The sequence below is a fragment of the Protopterus annectens genome, chromosome 6.part0 (genome assembly GCF_019279795.1).
Source record: "Protopterus annectens isolate FY-2018-M chromosome 6.part0, PAN1.0, whole genome shotgun sequence".
Taxonomy (NCBI): domain Eukaryota; kingdom Metazoa; phylum Chordata; order Ceratodontiformes; family Protopteridae; genus Protopterus; species Protopterus annectens.
Window position 1 is genome coordinate 583854604 of NC_056737.1, and position 25914 is coordinate 583880517.

The 25914-nt window shown below is 36.8% G+C and overlaps 1 protein-coding gene across 1 annotated transcript in view; it reads left to right on the forward strand.

Annotated features, from left to right (window-relative positions):
- Nucleotides 1–25914, forward strand: part of MDGA2 (MAM domain containing glycosylphosphatidylinositol anchor 2) — a 4933289-nt gene that overhangs the window by 4207041 nt on the left and 700334 nt on the right. Inside the window, exon 11 of the mRNA XM_044074257.1 lies at nt 9034–9211. Within this exon, the coding sequence (XP_043930192.1) occupies nt 9034–9211 (178 nt within the window). The remainder of the gene's footprint in view (nt 1–9033; nt 9212–25914) is intronic.

A 25914-nucleotide genomic window follows, 5' to 3' on the forward strand; every position in this document is an offset into this window, starting at 1 on the left:
CATGTAAGATAATTATATATTCACAAGCAGTGCCTCATATTGCTCAAAGTTTTTTTACACTGGCTTTATTAATGACTTTTGCTATAATGACCTTACAATTCCATAGCCGTTTGAGTCTTACTGTGTAGTGCAAAGATGTTTGTTTCTTAAATACTGCAAGCCCTTAGAACTTATATAAAATTGTATTTCTTACTCAAGCATTTACAATATTTCAATGTATAGCTTTAATGTTTCACTTTTGACATTTTCATAGAGCATTCTATAGCTACTTTACAGTGAAACTGTTTATGTTTATTCTTCTTTAAAAGTGTGATCACAGTGTTTGTGGATGCGTAATTAAAGAGTGCTATAGTCATTCTAATGTTGCAGTTTTTGAAATGTTTATTGAGAAAAAGGTATGTGCATTACTTTTGCCATTAGTCTGTCAAAGTCATAGCAAGCTGAATCTTTCAGTCATTAATGCACTGGTCTATAATATCTCACTGAGTCAACCAAAGGAACCTGCCATGAATGCTGAAGCAAAGTCAGCGCGTATTTTGTCACTGATATTGCTTCCTGCCTAGTGAAATGAACTTGAAAGAAGCCATACCTATGGTAGTTAGTACATCAAGCTGTGCAATGTATGCTTTCAGATTTGGTTAGTCTGCATTTTTACTAAGTCTAGTATCCTGTTTATTATTTTACATTTGTCACGTTTAAACAAGGGTCCATACTTGAGAAAGTACTTTCAAGGGTATGCATATCTTTCCAAAGCCTCTAATAACACAAAATGTTAAACATTCATGGAACATGAAGAAATGAAAGAGAACTGATGAGGACGTATGAAGTGGGGATGTACAAGAGAATGAAATATGAGCAGGGAGAGAATGGCTTTACAAGGAATTCTGGAGAAAAGGGAGAGAGAGAGAAGTTAAAGATAAAAAGTAGAGGGCTACAGAAACAGTGTAGTGCAAATCAGAAGGCAAAAAGGCAAAAGATTTATAAAGAAACTAAGGATGTAGTGTGAGCTGAAAAAAATGATCAGGGGAAGAAGCAGCTGGAGTTTTTAGGCAGAGGTTGAAGATAGATGGGCAGTAAAAAAAGACAGAGAAGAGTATCTAAAGGTCTCATAGAAGTGGCACTGGAAATATACTGTTCAGAATAGTAATTTTCCTTTGTGGAACAGGAAAAGCTGTAAGTTTAAGACAGCATGAGTAATGGAAGTGGGTCATTGCTGGAGATGTTTGATATATTGCAATGAAACTCACATGTCTGTTGGAGATGTGAACTGACCAAATGTTTGCAGTAAGATAGTATACAGTTGAGCAATATGTTATGGTAGGATATGAATAAAATATTAATCTCTTTTAGCCTGAGTGTGGGAAGATGATTAGCACTTGGATATTAAATGCAGGGAACAGTGGTGATATTGTTATCCAGCAGAATAATGTGTTATGGAACAGAACTGGAAATGGGGAGGGGTGGTAGAAGGGACAGGTGCTAATGTGGAAAGGAGTGTAAAGAATACAATGACATTGGTGAATGACCAGCATAGATTTTCAGGACTTCTTCTGGTGAGATATTGATTTGGTATCAGAACAGGGGAAGGAGGAAAGTATAGAATGAGAGGGGGAGACTGTATAGAATATTTATGTATAAGGTGAATGCAGGAGGAAATAATTAAACGTGTGGGAAAGCTATGGAGAGAAAATAGATGAGGAAGGAATATAAACAATCTAGGAAGAGAAGGATGTGTGTGTGTGTGTGTGTGTGTGTGTGTGTGTGTGTGTGTGTGTGTGTGTGTGTGTGTGTGTGTGTGTGTGTGTGTATTTGTGTGTGTGTGTGTGTGTGTGTGTGTGTGTGTGTGTGTGTGTGTGTGTGTGTGTGTGTGTGTGTGTGTGTGTGTGTGTGTGTATGCGTGCATCACTTATCAGGAATGTAACTTCCTGACTGGATGGTAAATTATTCTAAAATGTGTGGAAAGCTAGATATACCAATGCAATATGTAGGTACTATAGTAGCAGAATATTGAAATACTGTGTTTCAGCTGTTTGTTTTATTACTTAACTAAAACAAATATAGAAATTAAATTTACTCTAGATGCTTTGATAACTGTAAACATTCTGAAAACAGCTTTGATGTTCATCATAACCCTTAAGGTAGGTTAACACAGTGTAAATTAAGAACAAATTCATAATTTATAAGAATGGATGCTGAAGTTTTGAAATGCAGTATATTTCCTTATGCACTTAAATGATAATCCCATAAAGCAGTTGTAAGGTCTCAAGTAAATGGCAGTGCATACACTTTCCTCATAAATAGGTAATCAATGATACATTAAAAGCTAAATGTTGAAAGGTTAAAGACATTATTTTTAAGTATCCTCTGCATTTGAAACCAAGGCAGAAGCATGTGATGGAAAAATGTGTTCTGAATTATAGACTTAACATTTTATAATGCAAGGCTATATTTTTGCAGACTTTTATTTAAAAAAAGCAGTGCATAATATTTCAACAAATGTGGCTTTTTGACTGTCAATTACAAGTTACCATTTCTGAAAATATAATGATGTTCCATCTGAAATCACATGCACAAAAAGTATAAATATTTGCAAATATCAGTTATAATGAACATATTTTTAATAAATGTTTACTTGTTTTGTCGGACATGCCAAGTACATCATTCTTTAAAGATATGGGAGATTAATAGACAGGCTGACTAATAATACATAAAAAATAATGTATAAGGAGACAACTTTTGCAGATATGCCACCACCATAGAATGTATTATTTTATAAACTTTATTTTATGCATTCAATAAATGTAATTAAATAAAAGGTTTCATTAAATAAATGAATATACTGCACAGCACTGGCAGTTTAATGCTGTTTGTGTTGGGAATATAGCTACAATAGGAGTTTCTTTTTACAAAACATAGAATCACATCTCAGAGAGGTACATAAATAAAAGGATAATATTAGGTCTCATTTGGGACTAGAAACCAAGACCAAGACCTGCAACATGCCGTGTTGGTGTCACTGCTGCTGGACCAACAAAAACCTCTGGACAGATAGGTGTTGAGCTAAGGCTAAAACTAAGGCTGTGTTTTCTAAACCAGACCTGATGGTGGCAGCTTTCTATACAAAATAAATGAATGAGAAGCAGCAGATTTGCATTTTTTGATACCCAGACCACAGTAGAAACACGAATAAGGTGACTGATGATGAAGGACACACAGGGACAGATGCAGTGGGTACACTTTAGTGTACTGTTGCGCTTAGTTATGGATCCTTTTGCAGGGAGTAGAATGTTTTGTCACAGCTGACGGGTTATGAGGATTGATTTCAGGATTGAAGTGGAGAGTCAAGCTGAGAGATAAAGTAGCATATTACAGCTGAACTACATAGGGATGACATTTTGGTTTGGAACTTATAGGATGTTGGTTAAGATAGTTGAGAATATGTTGGTAGAGGGTTTGTCGAGTGAAGAATTGTGTTAAAGTTGATTAGAATTATTTATGTAAGTTGTAGTGCAATGTTTAGGATAGACGTTGTGATATTAAAGGGTTTAGTCAACAGATATTGAAGATGAGGTGTTAATGGGAGAAAACTGAACAAAAGAAATTTTGGTTGGCTGTTTGGGTGGGTAGGAAAATGACTGGGTTTGAAGGAAATGCAGCTGGGTAGGTGGGATGGGGAAGGGTAGGAGAATGAAGAGCTAGCAAGCATAGCTGTCTTAATCTTGATATCAGTCAACTGTTACAAAAAAAGAAAAAAAAACTATAATCCACCTCCTTGTAAACGCTGTAGAGCATGAAGGTCTATGACTTCAGCTATTTACCCAAGAATAACAAATGGAGAGAACAGCGTTGTAATCAGATGTTAATGTAGGTAAAATAAGTACTGAAAAATACTGTCTAAAATCACAAGAGAACAGTGCTGTAATCAGATGTTAAGGTAGGTAAAATAAGTACTGAAAAATACTGTCTAAAATCACAGGAGAACAGCGCTGTAATCAGATGTTAAGATAGGTAAAATAAGTACTGAAAAATACTGTCTAAAATCACAGGAGAACAGCGCTGTAATCAGATGTTAAGGTAGGTAAAATAAGTACTGAAAAATGCTGTCAAAAATCACAGGAGAACAGCGCTGTAATCAGATGTTAAGGTAGGTAAAATAAGTACTGAAAAATACTGTCTAAAATCACAGGAGAACAGCGCTGTAATCAGATGTTAAAATAGGTAAAAAGTACTGAAAAATACTGTCTAAAATCAAAGGAGAACAGCGCTGTAATCAGATGTTAAGGTAGGTAAAATAAGTACTGAAAAATACTGTCTAAAATTACAGGAAAACAGCGCTGTAATCAGATGTTAAGGTAGGTAAAATAAGTACTGAAAAATACTGTCTAAAATCACAGGAGAACAGTGCTGTAATCAGATGTTAAGGTAGGTAAAATAAGTACTAGAAAATACTGCCTAAAATCACAGGAGAACAACGCTGTAATCAGATGTTAAGGTAGGTAAAATAAGTACTGAAAAAGACTGTCTAAAATCACAGGAGAACAGAGCTGTAATCCGATGTTAAGATAGGTAAAATAAGTACTGAAAAATGCTGTCTAAAATCACAGATTTGTGTACTCCATCTGTTTAGATAAAAAAAAGAAAAACAAGAGTCCATACTGACTAAAACTGGTGTTATTATTTTCCTTTCACTTTTTAATGCTGACTGTACAGTTTACCTTTGTACTGTGCTTGTATTTCTTATTGATTTGATTTCACTATGCCCTCCCAAACTCTAGCAGCTGGGTTGGGGCTTCTAATGGCCAACCTAATTTATTTATTTATTTGACATTTGAAATTTGTTTACCAGGAAATTCCAACTGGATACGAGCCCATTCTCAGCAGAGGCCCAGGGAGAAAAGCTCCACAGTACAGTTTAAACAGAGTTATAAATCAGTATTGGTTACAAAGACTGAGAAAATCACACAGGAGTACAATTTGTGGATGCAATAAAAGAAGAAAATAAGCAAATATAAAGCAAGCAATAAAGTTGGACATAAATTATATAGAAGATAGAAGACAATTCCTAATATCTATGTTGCATAATAATGCATGAAAAATATGGTACAGAATAAATAATACAGAATAAATAATTTTGTTTTCATTATTATTTGAGACAAGTTTGACTGGATTTTCAGTACTGCCCTTCTACAAACAATGACAGCACAGGACAAAATAATTCAGTGATTGGAGCCTTAAAATGCTTGCACTGAATTAATTAAAATTCATGGGGTTCAACCTTGGTGAGTCAATTTATAAAACATACCAAACAGGGATCAGACAAAGAGGGTATAGTTTTACTACCATACCATTGCCTAACAATAGACTGAAAGACAAAGTTCAGAGTATGCCCATAACAGGCATTGACAAAGACAACTACCTCTGCCAACCTGATGTCTTCCATAAACCACAGTGATTCCTTTACATGAGCCATCAACTCGTCAAGTAAACCAGATATTGAAGTTGCTCGGTTTGATTCAAAATTATATATAATGTATATGACCATCTCTCACTCACTTGCTCTGTCTGTCCATATACATTATATTTATTTATTATGGGTAAGTGTGTGTGTGTGTGTGTGTGTGTGTGTGTGTGTGTGTGTGTGTGTGTGTGTGTGTGTGTATCTATATATCTATTGATCCATCCATCCACAACCCCTTTTTCCAATTTTTGCACATGGAGTCAGTTTATTTGGATGAAGACCACGTGATTGACAAGTGTTCATAGGTGTAAAGATGAGTGAGAGCACAAATGTATGGATCACATTTTGCTGAATTCAAGCTTTATATAGCATAGGTATGTAAGAAAATTAAGGATTGACTGAAAAGGTGGTAGTTATGAAAAAGTGCAAGATTACATTATAGTACCAAGTGTGTTATGTGAGAGTGTTCAAGGGTAAAAGTAGAGTTAGGGCTAGATAACGAGATAGATTTAGTGTTGTGCCTCTTGGGTATTATGTGTGTTCTAGGTCCTTTTGTGTTGAAAATATGAGGCAATCTTGGATTTTTTACACAATCAGAAAAAGATGAGAAGTGTTTATAGGAGGAGAGATTAACTGCTTTGCAATATATATGTGTTTTCATTGGTTTAATAACATTGAGATATCATTGGTATAGACAGTCAAGAAAGGGGCTGTAATTGCTGTCTGTGTGTGTGCGTGTGTGTGTGTGTGTGTGTGTGTGTGTGTGTGTGTGTGTGTGTGTGTGTGTGTGTGTGTGTATATGTCTCTGGGTGTGTCTTCGTAAGTATGGTTTTGTGTACATGTGTTCATGTGTGAGTGTGCATCTGACTTTCTGCATATGTGTAAGAGACTGTCTCTCTTCTTTTGCAACCATTACTATCTGCATATATGAGAATCAATGGAGTCAATGTATGTGTGTATGTATGTTCTACAACAGCTATGAAACATTAGGTAAAGGAACTATCAAAAATATAACAAAAAATATGTATGCATTAATAATAAAACAAATACAAATCAGTTTAACAGCCCATTTTCTAAGTGCAACAATACTGTCCAGGGTGGGCACTAATGGGGAAATGATACACCTTCCAGGTGTGGAAAGGTCCTAAGCCAACAGTGTTGGGCCTCACAACACCCCTGGGTGGTCCATTATTTCCCACCTAGTACTCATGTTGTTAGAAAGTATTGCTACTGCTTGTTGATTGGTTAATAGAGATCCTAAGCATGGGCCACTAATGGCTGAATATGTAATGTGATATCTCAGACCAAGATCTGAGAAGTGTGGAGTAGACCTCTTTCTCATTCAATGTTTTATGTAGTTATTGGGTCTGTCTCCATTACCCATATTCTGCAGGTGAGAAAATAGAATACATGTAAATAAGAAGCTTAGCACATTATTGAATCAGAGAATATATCTACAGTCTGAAAACAGTTCTGCTAAGAAAGCTTATGGACAATTTATCTTGCGTTCAGCAAAATAAATCAAGGAAAGCCATTAAAAGAAAAAGAAATGCTTGCCTATGACCATAGCAAGCACAGCACATATCATACTCACAGTCTTTCTGGAAGGAGGTACATTTTATAAATAGATCAGAATATAATCCTTGAAAAAGAATTCCGCATAAAAACAGTTATAGGCAGTCTCACAGCTGACAGTATTATAAGGGAATTCCCAGACACATCATTGTTTAGATGCTTAAATAAAACCAACAGTCAGAGACCAGACCAATAGATATGCAAGAGCATCAGCACCATTTTTTCAGGGGATTAACTACAGTACAAGCTTGAAGCCCTAGAAACATACATGATAACCATGTTACCCCAAAATAGACTTAAAAGCTGTTAGGTACTTCACTCTGCAACGCTTTCTGTGTGTCATTGATATGTATCACAACTTTTAAAGTTGTTTTAGCTTCTTGCCACTATTTGGTAGCGGCAGGCACCAGCCAATGTTATGCCCTAGTGTGAGACTAGAAATTAGCAGTGGTGTATGGTGTTTTGTTAAGTACTCTACTTATGTCAAAAGATCCTTAACTAATTTGTTTTTTTCCTTGTTTTCTTTTTAATCATACTGCTCCATGTACTATAATTTATAATTACATTCTAGTTACTCATATGCTAAGCCTATGGATCAACTCTATTTGCACAAGTTCCTATTTCTCTTAGACTACAGTGTCATGGCCTGAAACTCATCCATCTGTCAACTTACATGGGTTGGCACTAGAGGTCAAACTCAGCTGTATGTCTGGAGCAGGTGTGTTAGCCATGGGGAAAGAGAGGTGTTACTGGCTTGGATGCTCTAACATGTAGCCGAATTCAAGTAAGTTTAAGGGTAGTAACTGTGGAGATGAGTGAGAGTAGGTGTATTGGCTGTCACATTTGAGGCAAGCAGGGAATTTAAGCTTAGGGTTAAACAGCAAAGTTTATGATTAGGTTTAGGTAGGGGAGCAATTAGTGCATATAGGTTTAGAAAGTGACTGGTCAATTTAGGTTTAGGAAATGAAAAGTGGGTTTAGGTTCATGAAGGAGACACAGTTTCAGCATTAGGGCAGAGAGCAAAGTTTCAGGTTAGGATGTTTAAAGGAGAAGAAAGATGTTCAAGGTTCTCGCTTCTCCTGCAGTTTTTTATTCACTTGACAAATCACTGTAAACATAGCCCTGTCTTATCTGCATTACTTCTTCATTGAAAACGTATATATGATTTACTGCTTGCTGGTCCAAATAAATAAACAAATAACAATGCTCACATTGAAAGCATCACTCGTGGACATTGCATATTTCAAGTGTAAATAGTCATAAAGATCAAAAGGAAACATTTGCAGGTGCATGATTATACACACATACAAGATTGTGTAAAATGCTTCAGAACTATATCACATAAGCTCAAACTTGCAAATTAAAGTTAGCAAAAATATTAGATATAAAAATCATGAAGGACATCTATACCCCTCCTTAGTCTTGTTGTAGCACACTGACCAAGCTAAATTGCATGCCAGTTTCATTAAATTAAATTTCAATGTGAAAAAATAGAACATTAAATGGGTTTATGTTGCAAACCATTTGATAGTGCCACCAAACTGAGTGGGATGGCAGACTGCCCATTTTTTTTTTTGGTGTTTTTTTTATTTTCAGTTTGAAACTTCTACATTTTTAAGTTGGTTCCACTTAAGATTTCCATAATATGCTCATTCATATAATACTAAATACTATTTTAATATTTCTGTAACATTGAAACTAAGAAAACAACATGCACATGATAATTTTTAATATTTTCAATGAAATAAATATACAGTTGTTAAAAAAATAATATCTGTAATACCAAGTGTTTAGTCATGTGCACTTAAGTAACAAAAATACATCAAAATTAGAATTTATTCTGAGAATTTTAAATAAACAAATTGAAATGATGTCTGATTTAAATACTCTATGTTAGTCTTTGTATGAATTTGTTTACATGGTATGTGTCTGCAAACTACATTTACCTTCATGAATAGGCTTCTTGTTTTTTAACATACTTTGTTGATCTGGCTTTACAGGGCAGTTTGCAACGCTGGTGGGAGCACAATATTAATGTGAATGAAATCATACAGAAGGGAGAACTGATCACACACAATCTTACAGAACTGATTAAAGATCAGACGTATGAGGTTCGCCTGACACCTATCACCAGATTTGGAGAGGGCGATACTGCATCTAGAATAATAAAGTACAGCGGTAAGAGAAAAGAATGCTTACTTGAACTAAATGTGCCATGAAATCTGAATGCTGATTTAAAGTTATGTACTATGACTGAAAAACTACAACTGTGTCAGATTCAGTATGTTTTACTCAAGTAACTACCAAATTCACCCAGCTTATATAAAGGATGCATGCAGAGCTTATAGTCTAAATGTTGTAATAGTTATTTTAAATGTTAAAAGACCAAAGCATCTCATAAGGAAAGGGCAGTATTCTGCAAGCCAGATATAGATCTTTGGTTGAATGTTTTGTAAGAGTTGAGAATAATATTTGCAATTTAAAAATACCATTTCATGGACTGTATATTTTGGAAGATCTATATTGTATGTTCCCACTGCTGTATACATTTCACATTTCATGATATATTCAAGTTTTTTTTTGGAGGTTTACCAGTGGCGGCTGGTGACTTCAAATTAAAGGGGGCTGCAGGAGACAGCTGGATGGGTGGGGCCAATGTGAAGGGGTGTGACCAACTAGAAAGGGGTGGAGCTATGCTCAAAACCACAACAACTGGAACTTTAATTAAATACACTGTCGTGGGTGCCAAACCATCATTATGAGAGTCCAATCAAGACAAAATGAATTGTAGAAGAAACAAATATTTCAATGCATTGGCTACATGGCAGCTTACTTAATATCTAGATGGAAACACAAAGGTTGTGAGGCATGAAAAAATAAATTACTTTTTAAAAACATTACTGGAATGCCAGTCAAAATCAAGTATAAAAAAACAAGCAGCACTCAACTCAAACCACTTCTCCTTGCACTGCAGTTCTAATTATAATTTATATTCAGCTTTATAAAATTACCAAGTCACATGCTGAAAGTAGCAATCTCTGTTATACCCCCACTTGTAAAAATGTTTCTTATCCAAAAAAGACCTGCTGCCTGACAACAACTATCTACTTGTTTCATGGGGAAGACATGATCAAAGTAATAAAATGAACAGCAAACAAGAAACAAGCCAAGATAAATTGCTTAAAGGATTACTGCACAAGTTATGGACCACACATGATAGATTGGCATTCTGTTTAGTTTATGGGTAAAGCCTACAAAGAGGACTGCAAGTCTCCAACAAATGTAATGAGCTTCTGAAAATACTGTAATCCTGTCCTTTATTACAAATACTGTCATATGCATTTCAATACCTAAGGCGTATACATTATCTAGTTATGTAAATATTCTCTGCATGGCAACAACAAAAAGGCTTTCAATGTTGGTAATTCTTTAACAGTTTGCTTATTAAAGCTTACTTGCATCTTACAATCTCCAACAAGCTTACCTGATGGTCATTAAAACATTGCTAATTAAACACAGAGCAACAGGCACTGTGACAGCATGCATTTTCTGAATAATAAGAAGCATAAAACAGTATAAAAATATGACAGAAAACCAGAACATTCTGCAAAATCAAGGACACATGAAAAGCCACTGTCATACTCGTGTCTACCTTGGATGGGGGAATACTCTGCACACTTACACTGCATAACTGCTCTTTGTCTTGCTTGGACACATCCAGAGTCACTACATAGGGGAGTGGGGAGCAACAAGTATGTCACAATTTGACATGTCTCTGGCTGACGGTGATGGCTCTGACACTCATATCTCTCAACCTCAGAGAAGGAAATCCGGACAAAGCCATACATAGAAGTGGGACACAGGCTCCCAAATAAGGACATTTTTTAAATATTGCTCTTATAAACTTAGAAAGATAATATAAAAGTAGTAGGTCTTGCATTAGTATGAATTTTCTGAAGAGTATGAAATCTGAAATTCAAATGTCTGCCATTGATTTTCTAACTTCAGTCTTTAATAATTTGCCACTAATTTGCCAGAAAACCACAATTTTATGAATAACGGACCAAAAATCTGATGCAAAAATATAACATTGCCACACAATACAGCTGGGAACCTGTCAAAGAAGGGACACCTTTTTAATATCAGTACTGTAATCTTGAGCAGCTGACAAAATAAGAGACTTTACATGCATTTCTGAAATAAAAGTAATATATAACTTTGATCATTACAGTTATTTATAATTGTAAACCCTCTACGTTTTCTTCCAAAACTGCCATTTTGCAGAGGGATTATTAGGGGAAGAGCAACATTTTGACCCAAAATTGGGGACAGTTGAGATGTTTGGATATTCCTAATTCTATAAGGTGATTTATGTGCATGTACCTCTCAACCGCTTAATGCAGGAAATTTGTACAAGGCCAAATATATTGGGGGAACATACTAACAGTACTAAAAATTGCTTTTGTATAAACTTAAGACAGTTGATAGAAAAACAGGTCTTGCTTTAGCATGCATTTTTCTGAAGGTTATGATGTCTGAAACTCAATGTCTGTCATTATTTAGTGCCTTCATTCCTAAATGATTTGCAGGAAAACCACAAATTTTATGAGGAACAAACCAAAAACGATAAGCAAAAATCTATTTATTCTGCAAAAATCTGAACAGTTGAGAGGTATAGTTCAGCTGGGGCTGTCTGAGTTTGTTGCCCTTCCCCCCTCAGAAAATAATGGCTGAATGGAGCCTCCCCTGCAGCCATTCCAATGTCCCATTCCTTGGTTATTTCGCCACATTTGATTGTATTAAATTATATTCCTTGTACAACACAGTAAACAATGAAACAAAATGCATGCACCAATAATGACAAAACTGCCCAGTTCAGAACATTTCTATCCTAAAAGTCTACTCAAACTTCTACAGTCCACCAGTATCAGTAAATATGCACAATCTCCGAAGAAGTAAAAGTCATCTAAATAATTCCACTTTAAAGAAATCTGTAATTAATGAAGAGGTTGCTGCTAGCAAACAACTTTAAATTTCATTGTTGTGTCTACAAATAAAGTGCCTGTTGTCCTTGAGGAATACATTGCCTGTGTTGCATTAAAAAAAAGATAAGCTAGTAATATTGCACTAGGGAATGGATGGCAAAATGATAACAGGTTCATAGTTACTAGGTATCTTTGCCAAAAAGGACTGCAGCATCCACCCCCTTTACAACACAGTACAGTATCAGCAATGTATCTACCTACTGTGGCAGTAGAACCCACAGCTTTCTGCATCAAAAGCAAGTACAGTACCTGTTGTACTAGTAACAATGCAAGCCAACTCAGCATAAGCAGCACTAAACTTTTGTTCTGCTGCAGCTCTCAGCTCCTTGTAAAATCTACTTGACACTCAGCTGTATCTCTGAACTTTGCAGTACAAGAAATCTGGAAAAAGCCAAAATGTACTGGGGGGGGGGGACAAAAGCCCAAAAAACAGGGACACATTTTAAACATTGCTTGTATAATGTTGGAAAGTTGCTAGAATAAAATGCTGTGTTACCACCATACATTTCACTGCCAAGTCTTGAACCCAGGACCCTGTGCAAAACAGTCAGAGCAGCATACCACTCTGCCAAATCAACTATTTTATGAAAGAAAGTAAGACTGAAACTTAAATGGCTACCATTTAGTGAATTTGGTTCACCCCATAGCTGTCAACCTTTTGGCACAAAACACCTGAACAAAGCCATTAATGGGGCAATACAGCCCCAAAACATATTCAGTGAATTCAGTTCTCTCCATAGCTCTCAACTTCTTAGCAAAAAACACCTGGATAAAGGCAGTAATGGGGGAATACAGCCCCCAAACAAATTCAGTTCTCACCATAGCTCTCATCCTTAGCACAAAAAAACTGGACAAAGCCAATAATGGGGGAATACAGTCTCAAAAATAGGGACAAATTTCAAATATCCATCTTATAAACTTAGAAAATTGCTAGAATAAAAGGTTTTGTGTTACCATGTACTTTCTGAAGAATATGAAGTCTGAGATTCAAATGCCTGTTATTTTTATTTATTTAACATTTGTTAACCAGGAAAGTCTGACTTGGAACAAAAGGCAGTTTTACATTTGTTAACCAGGAAAGTCTGACTTAGAACAAAAGCCAATTTTCAGCAGTGGCCCAGGGAGAAACACTCCAGACACATGTATTTGTAAGATGGGAGGACATACAGACTCCACACAAAATGTACCCCAGCCAAGAATCAAACCAGAGAACCTGTAGCTGTCAGGCAACAATGCTACCACTGCATTACTGACTGTGTAAGGAAACAAAAATACAGAAACCATAGATTTTATGACGAACAGAAGAGAAAAAATATGAGGCAAAAATCTGCAAGTTTTTTACAAATGGTGGTGGGTAGGGAATTCAGGCCCTTGCCACCTGCACTCAAGGTACAGGGTTCAAGCCTGAGGTATTCTCAACCCACCACCATGTGTTCTCTCTAGCCACCAGTATATAGCAACTGGGGCATTACACACACAAGCACACACACACACACATACTGTGAGAAGGCTCAACTGTTCCCTGTGAGAGTAGCCTGCAGATGATGCAGTCCAGAGTTCTTCTGTTCTATGCAGTCGTCACCACACAGACGTCTAGGCATCTGCAGGGCAGAGATGCCTGGGTTTAACTGATGGTTATAACATAAATATTATTATAGGAAATTCAAAGCAAAAGAGTCATGGAAGCATTTGCACCTTACCAACACTCACCCTTATGCTGTAAACCCTTCTTAAAAACTGCAAAGCATGTCATTCCTGGAATGAATATATAAATACGCAGCCTGTCACCTAGGTTTAATTTGATGCTAAGGTGTCACTTTGTTTAAATTGCAGTAGATGCTCATTCTAGAGGTGCACTATGCAAAGGGTAATACGTTTGTCTCTCCAGAGTGTTTTATTAAGCCCCCATATCTAGTATTAGTTGAGATATTTGACTTGGGAACATACAGGAGGCAAAGCATATATCATTATTTAAGGGTCTATAAAAATGAGTAGAGGGAAAGTGCATAAAGCCTTTTCTTGTAGCTCTGGGGACTTTAAGCCATGTTTTACTTAAGCTTGCAATGGTAATACTTGACTCCACCCTATATAGTCTTGTATCATTCCAGTTAGCCTCAGCCCATTCAGTTGCTTCATACAGACACTCATGCTTTGAAGTCACCAGTTCTGTGGGATGCATAGATGGTCAATATGGTTCATTTCAAGAGGGCACAAGTTAAGGAATGTAAGCCAGTAGTGCAAAGGCAATAACACCCTCTTACTTACAAGCCAAAATAGGACACCTATTGAAGTAGTATCCCATATCTAGCTCCCAGGTATCATTATTGATGAACAACTTAAATTCGATATTCATCTTCAAACTACTATAAAGAAAACCACCAAAAACCTGGTATGCTTTACAGCCACAATCACTTTTGTACCCCTTCTACTAAACTCACTCTCTCCACTACTTATCTTCTCCCCTCCCTCATGTATGGTACCCCCATCCTTACCAATCTCCAAGCCACCCTCAAATCTAAACTAGCAGCCTGCTATAACAAAATTGCAAAATTCACTATAGGCTCTAAATCCTCCTCTCATGAATGCAACTCTCTACATTCCTTAAAATGGCTTGAGCTCCCCAATTATCTATCTTATATCCAACTTTCTACTGCCCATAAAGTCATATTTCAGCCCTCAGACTGCCCCTCCCTCTCTTCTACCTTCACCATGCATCTCCCTGACCACTCCCTTAGGTCTAACAATCAAAACCTACTGAAAGTATACAAGACTCTCCACACTTCTGGTCAACTCCTTCAGTCATTCTCCCTCGAACACAAATGGAATTCACTGCCTCCCCATATTCATACCTCCCAGAGTCCCACTACCTTCATAATCTTACTTTAGTCTTACCTCTCTTCCAATTGGGAGTGCTCCTGATCCCACTCTTCCTAAGCTCTAAACCCTACCTCTGCCTCCTCCTTCCACCTCCACCCCTACTTCTACCATCCATACCTATCCGTACCATACCAAACCCTAACCTACCTGTCCTCCCCCTTGTCTTTATACTCTGTTATACTCTGTTTTTTCCTTCTCTCCCACCTCCTACATATATTATATATTATAGACTAAACTATTACACATTTACATTTATTATTACACAGAATTGTACACAAAATCTTATCAACCCTAATGACCCTATATTTCATATACCCTTTATCAATTTTTTATCCTATGTCTCATAATATTAGTTTATACTTGCATTTTCACTGTATGTAAATATATTTTGGCTCTATGTGTATGTATTTTAACTGTATGTATATTGTATTCACATGGAGCTTTTCTCCATGGGCCTCCATTGAAAAAGGGCTCACTTTGGCCCAATGGACTTTCCCGGTTAACAAACTGCAAATAAATAAATAAAATAAAAAGAGGTAAAGAATGTGATAAGTATCAGTGCCATAAGCTTTCCTGGGGTACTGGCTAAACAAAAGTGCAGGTGGAGGAGCAGCACAAGCCTGGGCTCACCTGTTCAGTAAATAAAGAAAGATGGGTTGGCAGGATGGACGAACCCTGCCCATCACTCTTTACTCTGGTTCACAGGCATGCCTTGACCCCTGTATTCTGTTTATTTGCCTTTCTTTTTTTTAGTCCCTTTAAGGACATAGGACTGAATTCTAAAAAGAACATTATATTTCAAGCAAGTGTATAGGGAACTTTCTGGGTACAAATATTTCTGAGGCCTGACATGCAGTGGATATCTATATGAGCAAGAAAAGCAGCTTTAGAAAATGCTTGTGCAAGATAATTTCCTGTAGTGGTGAACATCCATGGCTACTCATGTCCTTCTCAAGTGACCTTGGTATAGCTGCTGGTAGTTTTGTAGTTTTGTTGCCCAAATGGTATGAATTACATTGGTCTCTGTGTCAGAAACTGGTATTATGATAGGTGTAAGTGAGATGCTTGGCCTACTAAACATGAAATGGATATAGTTTGTTTTGAATGTTTTTCGTAAGAGTTTAAGTACCAATAAATCAAGCAGATATTATAAGAAATATCCTGATACAGTTACTGATAATCTTTACAGGTAATTAAAACATTTAACACAACACACTGCAATAGCAAACATGAACATTTTCTGTTTTAGAGCCAAAGGAAAAGTGCTCTTTGTGTTTGCATTTTAACAGCCTAATATGTATTCCTTTGACCATAACAGCACTGCATTCGCAGCTTTAAGGCAACAAGATAAGGAGATTAAATGAATTAAGAAGTTCAGTTAAGTTAGAATGATTATGTTGCCATTATCATATTATTAAAATGTGTAAAATATTTCTAAATTACTTAGTTTGCTCCTAAAGGAAAACTTATATTATATGCAAAGAAGACTTAGTGGTTACATTTAAATCAAAATAAGTTGGAAATATGTATCTGTACTACAGTTATAGCACAAGGAAAGCATGAATGAATGTAAGAGAATGTGGCCCAGTGCCACTGTTAGTCAGGTATTTATTTAATTATTGATTGTGGAAAGTAAATCCATGAAAATCATGAAATGCTACAAAATGTAGATAGGAAACAACTAACAATGCAGTGATGCCATTACCAAGAAAAGGAGAGGCCGAGAAAAGTGAACATGTAATTACCCAAAAGAGCAGTGGTAGTAAAATGGGAGGACAGAAGTTTTGTTTTAATGATATGGTTCAGTTGGCAACATCTGTTATGTAACAAACAGTGACAGCAGCTAACATTACAAAGCAGTACTGTGGATGCCTTTTAAGTAAAGCTTCCATTAATATATGTAGAGTAACAGATGTAACATAAATTCATGAAGGGGCATGACAGAAATAGGAAGGAGCCCCCACTGTGTAAAGGGAAAAAGAAACATCAATGCTGGCATATTAACAGTGTTAAAAATATCATATAGAATTCCTTTGAATGTATAACTTGGAAGTAAGGTTTGGGTGAACCATTTCACAATATGCTAGGATGCAGTCCAGATATTAGCAATGTAATGTATAACATACATGATGATTGGAGCAAATTAAAGTGAGCATAAACTAAAACAGGTCTCTGTGTGAAACATAAAAGAAAGAGCAGAGATTAGCCATTTCCAAAGACCATCTACACAGCACTATGTAACTAAAGTGCAAGACAGATTCAGGCTAACAGCTGTACATGAATAGATGCTGCAGTTTCAGTGATGTACTGTAGGTGAAATCTAGAAAATTGTGGTAGAGCATCGTATCACCTGCATAACTCACTTATAACCAGCTTGGCAAAAATCATCACATTTACAAAATGTAGCTACTTTGTCTTGATACAGATGCCAAAAGAATTAATATAATACGAGCTCAACATTTCAAGAAATTCAGTCAGATATTTATATAGATAGCCCGGTATTATATATGTATATGCGTGCGTGTGTGTGTGTGTGTGTGTGTGTGTGTGTGTGTGTGTGTGTGTGTGTGTGTGTGTGTGTGTGTGTATATAAATATATATAAAAACTGGTCATATCCTTGTCAACATTAACACCAAAATATTGAATGGCCACATCATTGAAAATAACAAAAGAAAGTTTAAAATTTATTGCTTGCAGGGGAGCAAGTCCCCTGTGTACCCCAATATCCCTGCAGATGGGAAATGGTAAAACACAAAGTGTAAGAAACTTCTATGTGTGGCAGATTTTCAGTTCATGTATCTCTAGTTAATTACTGTATATTAATCAGATCAGACCAAAGTAGTAGAAGTAGCAAACTTAAACTCGTCTTAAATAAAAAATAAATAAATAAATAAAAAGTATATAATTGTAAAGTAATCCAAGCAAGGCAGGCAGTCTGTTTCCACTCAAAAATCCTTAATAAAAACACTTAATAAACTTAAACTTTACAGTGAAAGGCATATATAAAAAATAAGACTCCCTCTATCAGATTAATAAATATCTGTTTCCCACAAAAGGAATCATATTAGCTGATATACTTCCCACTCCCCAAACTCTTCTAACAGTATAATGCTACTGAATACCTTAATAACCCTATTCACCACAAAATGCAATCTACTTATAAAATCTCCAAATTTGTATCACAACCTACACTAGAAACCTATAACTGCTCAACACTAACCAGCGTGAAGTGATTGTCTTAACTGCCTGCTTCCTGCCTAAGCTCATTACTTCAATGTATACCACCAACAGAACTCTCAGATGCATTAACAGACAGCTGTTACAATCAAAACTAACACTTGTATTTTATAGAAAGATCCACTTTTCTATGTTGCAAGGGGATGACTATTTGTTCTTCTGGAACTAGATATTATTGACAATAGTGCCACCTTTAAAAAGACCATTAGAACATAACTGGACAACCTAGATTTATGTCCCAAATGTATAGTCACTTAGTCAGTGTAGAGTTATGCTCCATGGCTGTTAAATTGTTTATAGCTTCATTTGAGCTTTACCCATCTTTCCTACCTTTTTTCCAATTAAATATTTTTGACATCTCGATTGAGCCTATAACGAACTAAACTGTCTTTGTCCAAGTCTAAGTATTTTCCTTTTTCTTAACTCCATATAAATATGATTTGAATAGAAATTTGTATTGTAATTGTCACATTATACACAGGACATTTTTAAATATATTTCTTGCATGCTAATTTTTAAGTAATGTTAACTAACATCATAGTATTAAAACTGTACATATTTCTTTGTTGTTATTACATTTATATTTATATATATATATATATATATGTCTATAGGTTCATAGGTAGAGATATCTATCTATCTATCTATATATATATATATATATATATATATATATATATATGTCTATATATATATATATATATATATATATATATATATATATATATATATATATATATATAGGAACACTTCACAATGCCAAAACCCTGAAAGATCGAATTTCATATGGCCAAGACCATATGATCGAACTTTTATAATCCCGATATTGTGAACAGAGATCTACATACAGTGCAGAATGGGAGATTTCCCTTTTCCTTGCTGTAGTGTGATCTCAGAGTTGGAATGTTAAGTAGCAGGGGTGTGGGGGTGAAGAGGGGCTTGCCCTCCTACAGAAACATTTAAATTGTTGTTGTTTTGTTTCTGAATTTCGATATTCCAAAACATCGATCATATGGTCTCGATCATATGAAATTTGATATTTCTGAATTTCGAGATTCTGAAGTGAATCCATCTATATATATATATATATATATATATATATATATATATATATATATATATATATATATATATATTTTTTTTTTGCATTGAATGCTATTTATTTGTTTATTTGTTTTACATTTGTTGACCGGATTACTCTGACTGGATACATGTCCATTTTCAGTGGAGGCCCGGGGAGAAAAGCTCCACAGTAGAACATACAGTAAAAATCACAAAATGATTACAAGTTACACACAGTTTACAGGCTCCATTTGAGCAAGCAGGTAATATAATCGTACATTTTAAACCAGTGGTGACAGATTGACAAGTGAATGTAACATGATTACAGACTATAGAGGAGGATCTTGTCGGGTTTTGAACAAGGACATAGCCAGAGAGTTTTGTAGTATAGCGTGAGGCTTTTTTTGAACTGAGCAAGAGAGGGTTCCAGAGTAAGATCAGCAGGAACAGAGTTCCAAGTTTTGCCAACAGCGTTAGCAAACATAGAGTCCCCAGCAGAGTTCTTGATTTTGGATGTTTGACCCAGTAGTTTACTAGAAGAGCGAAATGACCTCAGGTTGCTATAAGGGTTGATGACATTTTTAAGTGCAGGCGTATTATCAGGGTGGTTGAGAACTTTATGGGCAATTATAAGCTGGTTATACTGAAGTAGGCTAGGCCATTCTCGCCACCCCAGAAGATTTAGGTTGTGACAGTGGTGGGTCCTATAGGCCATGCCTGTTGCAAATCTAGCAATATTGTTGTAACAGCTGGTGAGTTTGTTAAGATCATATTTGTTCAAATTAGTGAGTAGAGGGGAGGCATAGAGAAGAGTGGAGAGTAGATGGGAACAAGCAATAGCAGTCCTAGCAAATGGAGTAAGGAAAGGTTTGATCTTGTAGAGGGAGCCACGTTTTTTGTTAATGGTTTTGATAGTTTGATTAAAATGGATATCAAATTTGAGGGTGTTGTCTATTGTGACACCTATAAGTGTGGTTTGCGCATCTGGGAAGATAATGGTACCATTATTAGATTTTATAGTAAAGAGTAGTGAAGAAGACTTAGAAGTGGGGGAGAAAAGAAGCAACTGCGTTAGAAGTATGGGAGAAAAGAAATAACTTTGTTTTGTATCAGCTGACGATTAGAGAGCCAGTTTTCAACTATATTGAAAGTATTCTGGGTTAATGTCATTAGATCTGTTAGGGAGGTGGCTGAACAAATCAAGTTCTGCATATTGGATACAGGTAGCATTTGGGATGACAGTGAGAAGGTCATTAATAAAGAGAGAAAAAAGAAGGGGTCCTAGTATGTAGCCCTGGGGGACACCTAGGGTGATGGGTAGATGGGTTGATAGTTTGTCCTGCCATAGGATGGCTTGTTGTCTGCCACACAGTTAAGATTGGAACCACTGAAGCACACAGCTATTTAGTGAGACTGCCTTTAGGGTGTGCATGAGTATTTGATAGTTGACCATACTGAAGGCCTTGGAGAGATCTAAAAAGATGGCTGAGGAAAGCTTGCTATTATTTTGGTTATGGTTTATGCTGTTAGAGAAGAATAGGAGGGCTGAGGTGGTACTGTAGTGTGGCCTGAAACCATGCTGATAGTTAACCAACAGCTTATTCTGGGTAAGGTAATGCATAAGTTGTTTATGGACACACTTCTCCATAATGTCAGCAAATGATGACAGAATAGCTATGGGTCTAAGGTTTGACAATTCGAAGGAGTTGTCTCCTTTATGAAGTGGTATTACATGAGATATTTTCCAAATGGAGGGGATGGTGGCTTCAGATAAGGTTCTGTTGATTATGATGGAGATGGGGTATGCTATGGCATCTGCAGATACTCTGATGGGAGGAGATCAGCTGCTAGAGTAATTGGTTTTAATTTCTTCATTAGAGATCTGATAAGTGATGTAGAAACAGGCTGAAAGCTAAAGGAGAGTGGGGTATTAGCTAAAGGAGAGTGGGGTATTAGCTAAAGGAGAGTGGGGTATTAGCTAAAGGAGAGTGGGGTATTGGCTGTGGCAGAATTTGGGTTGGAGGTATTTGCAATATCCTTTGGGGAGTTATGGATGGAAGCTGACGGGGTGGGAGTGGAGGACTGTCCTTAGTGAAGAAGTTTGTTTATTTCTGCCCAAAACATTTGAGGTTTGTTGTGACGTTTTTGTTGAAGATGGTAGTAGAAGTTTTTGTCTAATATAATAGATTTTTTTGTGTGATTCCTTAGCTGTAGGTATCTGAATTGATCTAGTGGGTCTTTTGTGGCATGCCATTTGTTCCATGCCTTATTTCTAGCTATGATTTTAGATTTGGTCTCTTTTGAGAGCCACAAGGTAGTTTTTGTTTTGGTTCTAATGGAGAGAGCAGGATTGTGAGAATCAAGAATAGTCAGGACTATGGAATTAAAGTATGCTACTGCATTGTCCAGTGAAAGGTGCTTTAGGATTGACCAAATGCAAGCTTTAAAGTCATTTTGAAAATTGGTGGACTTGAAGTTCTTATTATTTCTGATAGTTTTAAAGGTGGTCTGTTGGGGGTTGTCCACCTTGTGCTTGATATTGTACGTAAATAAGTGGTCACTTAGGTCATCCGGGAGGGTCCCTGACTTGTACATATAGGGATGGCTGTTGATAAGTATCCAGTCTAGGATAATGTCTTTGCAATTGGGTTTGCCTGTCCTGGTTGGGGAGGATATGAGCTGCATAATACTGTGTAGATTGACATGGGCTGTAGGAGATTCCGAGGAACAGGTGTTCCAATCAATGTTAAAATCTCCAAGCACCATAGTTTCTTGGGGGTAGGTACTGGATAACCAGTAGAGGATGTCCTCTAGGGTTTTTGTATTATTACATGGGGGAATGTAAACACAGATAATGTTTATGCATTTGTTATTATTAATCTGTAGTTTGGTAATAAGAATTTCTGCATTATTAAACTGGAATGGTTATAGGGAGACCATAGTAACATCTAGTGTATTTTTATAGAGTACAGCTACCGCACCACTCTTCCTGGTAGAATGATCTAATCTAATTATGTTGTACCCTGGTGGTATTACCTCTTTGTCTTTAGTTACCGGTTTTAGCCAGGTCTCCGTAAGACATAATACATCTCGAGAGTAAACTGCTAAAAGGGCTTGCAGATTATGGACCTTATTGTTTGTGCTTCTGATGTTTAGTTGGCAGGTCAGGAGAGAATTAGGGGGCCTATTAACCAGCGTAATGTTAGAAGGAATATTAGTTTGGGAACTGGAATCAGAAAGTGGGATGGGCCAGGGTTTGAGTGGATGTCTCCATCCATTGTCAGGCTGTAATGTAAGCTTGCTATGAGTTTCATACTTTTGTTTATAAATTTTTGGTAATGTTTAGCTTTGGGGCTGATATACCTGGTTCTAATTGGGTGGTAGTTTTTAGGAATGGTGGGGTCAGGTATGTGGGGAATTATGAAGTGGTCAGTATTGTTTGATATTAATGCAGTGATAGTTTGGGATTCTGGGTAATGAAAACCTAGGTAGGGCTGATTTTCATAGGTGCTGAGGAGATATGGAATGAGTGAGAGAGGTAACATTAAAAATAGTAGCAGTATTTTGAGGGATAACATAGTGCCTGTCTGGGGCATTATGTTGGAACTGTAGTTGGAGCAGGGATAAAGTAAGAAGACTAGGAAGATTAGTGGCAGGTGGGGGGCAGTTTGATCTAGGAGGTTATCTTTGATAGGTTATACTGGAGGAGGTGTAGTTTTTAGAGCTTTATATTTAGCACCATTGAGCGGAGCGAGGCCAAACCAAACCACGAGGTACCTGATTTCTGTGCATGCAACGTAAATAATTGTAAAATGTTATATTTTATTTCTCTAGTTTTATACTGCAGATGTTATATTTTATTTCTCTAGTTTTATACTGCCGATTGATAGTGCACACTTGGGGAGGTAAAGAAGATTATGCTTCCCTCTAGTAGCTCTTTAACTAGCGACCACATAATTAGCTAAAAATAACACTAAGAAATTCCTGAGGTCTAATGGCTTACCACTGAGCAGAATTCAGCTGCTGATGAGCACTTGTGTCCTGAAGAGAGACTAGTAATTTAAAGATGGCTCCATAAACAGCAGGAATCTAATATAGACTTAGTATTGGGGGTGGGGGTAGCAAAAAGGGTGTGAACCAGGTGCAATGCAAAGAAACCAGCCAAACCAGAGAGGCAAGCAGTGAAAACTATGAGTGAAGGCCTCAGAGGGGGTGAGTTATTTTCTTTTTTTGCATGTCTCCTTTGAAAATGGGCACTTCCCAGTAAGGCCAATCCATTCGACAAAATGTAATCAATAAAGAAATAGCTTAACATTATTTGTCAGTCCTCTTATAATTAAATTATGCAGGGAATGTGGCTCAGTGTCATTCCTTGTACATACTTTAAGCTCCTTTAGCTTCTCAACGGTCTTGTGCTATGAAAGATCAGAAGGTGATTGCTCAGAAATTCCTTTTGTGATCACAGCACATGGCTCTTCCATTCACTGCAGTGCTACATAAAAACATTTTTTTTGCAGGAGGAGCAAAGATATTCTGTACCCCAATGGAGGAAGACCACCACACCACACAACTTATATATATATATGTATATATATATATATATATATATATATATATATATATATATATATATATATACACACACACACACACACACTAACTCAGTGATCATACAAAATTGACAAAAGGAGCAACTTCCCAAAGCTTAATATTGAAGCCTTGAACAATCATTGTTTTTATTTAGGCAAGAGAAAGTGATTTCCATCCATTTCGCTTGAGTACCTCTAACCTTCTTTTCCTTCCCTATCCCCATTATTGTGGTTAAAAGTTTTTTTAACACTCTTTTCTTCTTCCCTTTTTTTATCAAGAACTCTTTCCCCTATTATGCCTTAGCTTAAAGTTGTAATAACTACTTGGACCCGTCCAACCCACTGTTTATACAGACTCTCCATTCCCGTCTGAATTGTGGTCTGCCTTAAGAAAGATCCGATCTATTTTCCACATCCGCTCTCCAGTCAATTACCTTTTATTGTCCTTGTTCTTTTCAATATCTTCTATTCCAGTAATTAAACACCGTAATCTTTTCCTTTCTGGTTGTACTGGGCAGTACCAGTAACAGTTCTTAATTAATATTTCATCTTCTCCATCTCTCAACCCTAGTGTGGTAATTCCATCTGCATGTTCTGTACTTCCCACACATTTCTTTTTGACCACGTATATCAGGATGTGCAGGCATCCGCCCACCTACTCATAAGTACATTTGCCACAAACTTCCATACCCATTCAATCAGCTCACATACCATCTCAACTGCTCTGAGTGACTTCCATCCCATTTAGATGCCCATATCAGCTGCTAAGAACCTCAGTACCTGACCTATACTAGTCTTTATCCCCTTCTTCTTGGCAGGCTGTGTGTGAGGCTTCTTCTTTGTTGATCATGTTCTGTTCTGACCAGTGCACGTCATGCATAGCACCTCCCTGACTGATCAGTCTGTGCTTATTCTGTCCACATTGATCATGGTGGTCCCCATGTCTCCCATAGCCCTGTCTTACTCCCTGTACTAATCCTGCATACCTTTATTGCTTGGCCCTATTCCTGTTTGCCTGATAACCTCACACTTCCTGCTTGCAAATCTTCTATCTTGTCTTGCTTCCTTCTCTCCCAAAACTTGTCTCGGTCCATCATTCCAAAATGTGGTTGAGTCTCCCTTCTCTTGAGCTGCTGCTGCCTCCGGCCCCCTCCCCCAGACATTTTGCTGCCTACTAATCTGACACCGTAGACTCCAGAGTAATTTTTCCACTTCTCCTCAGCCTTCTTCCCAGCAATTCCCACTTGTCTGGCCCTAACCCTGTCCTCACACAGTATCACCATCCCTGTTCACTGATGCTCGTTGCCATCCTATTCGTGTCCACAGTGCTCATTGCTCTTCTATTTCCTCCCTGCAGATTTAATCTCACCATCTAGGTTTTCCCGCTATGGCTCTTTAACCTCATTTATCAGACTTTCTGTTCTCACTGCTCCAACTGTTGCAAAATGTCCCTCAGTCACCTGACAACCTGACCATCAAGCACATGACTTATGTCTCCAGTGACACTCCAGTCCATGCTCTCCATGCCCCTGCCTGATGTTGTTTTCCTTATTCATGCCCCTTACTTCCTCTTCTTTGTTAATTCTTTGCCACTGGCCTTTGCCGCCTTAGCCATGACAGTTAGTGCTAAGACATCTAAAAGCATGACAATTCACATTGCAACATGAGGGAAAGAAGCCTTACATTATGCTTCTTTTCTGAAGAGACAACATTAATATCTGCAAATGAATGCTGTTTGGTTATGTGCTATTTACTACTCTTTCCCTGGTTCTGTCAAAATGGCAATCACTGCAGGTTATATTCATGCATATAACCTCCAGCACAGTAATGCAAAAGATATCTGGTTTTACTCAACGCATGTATTTATGGCCTGATTTCAAGTGACTTTTTATTGTCTAGTAGCCGCTGCTTTTTCACTTTCTTTGCATTTTTTTTCTTCTAGTCTGAATAGAGGCGATGTTTGTATCATTTAATTTTTTTTTACTTTGTTATATCATTGTTTTTTTTTCCATGTAAATATTTTTATTCTGCTTTTTTTATTTCATTACTGTCTGTTTATTGCAGTTTTTT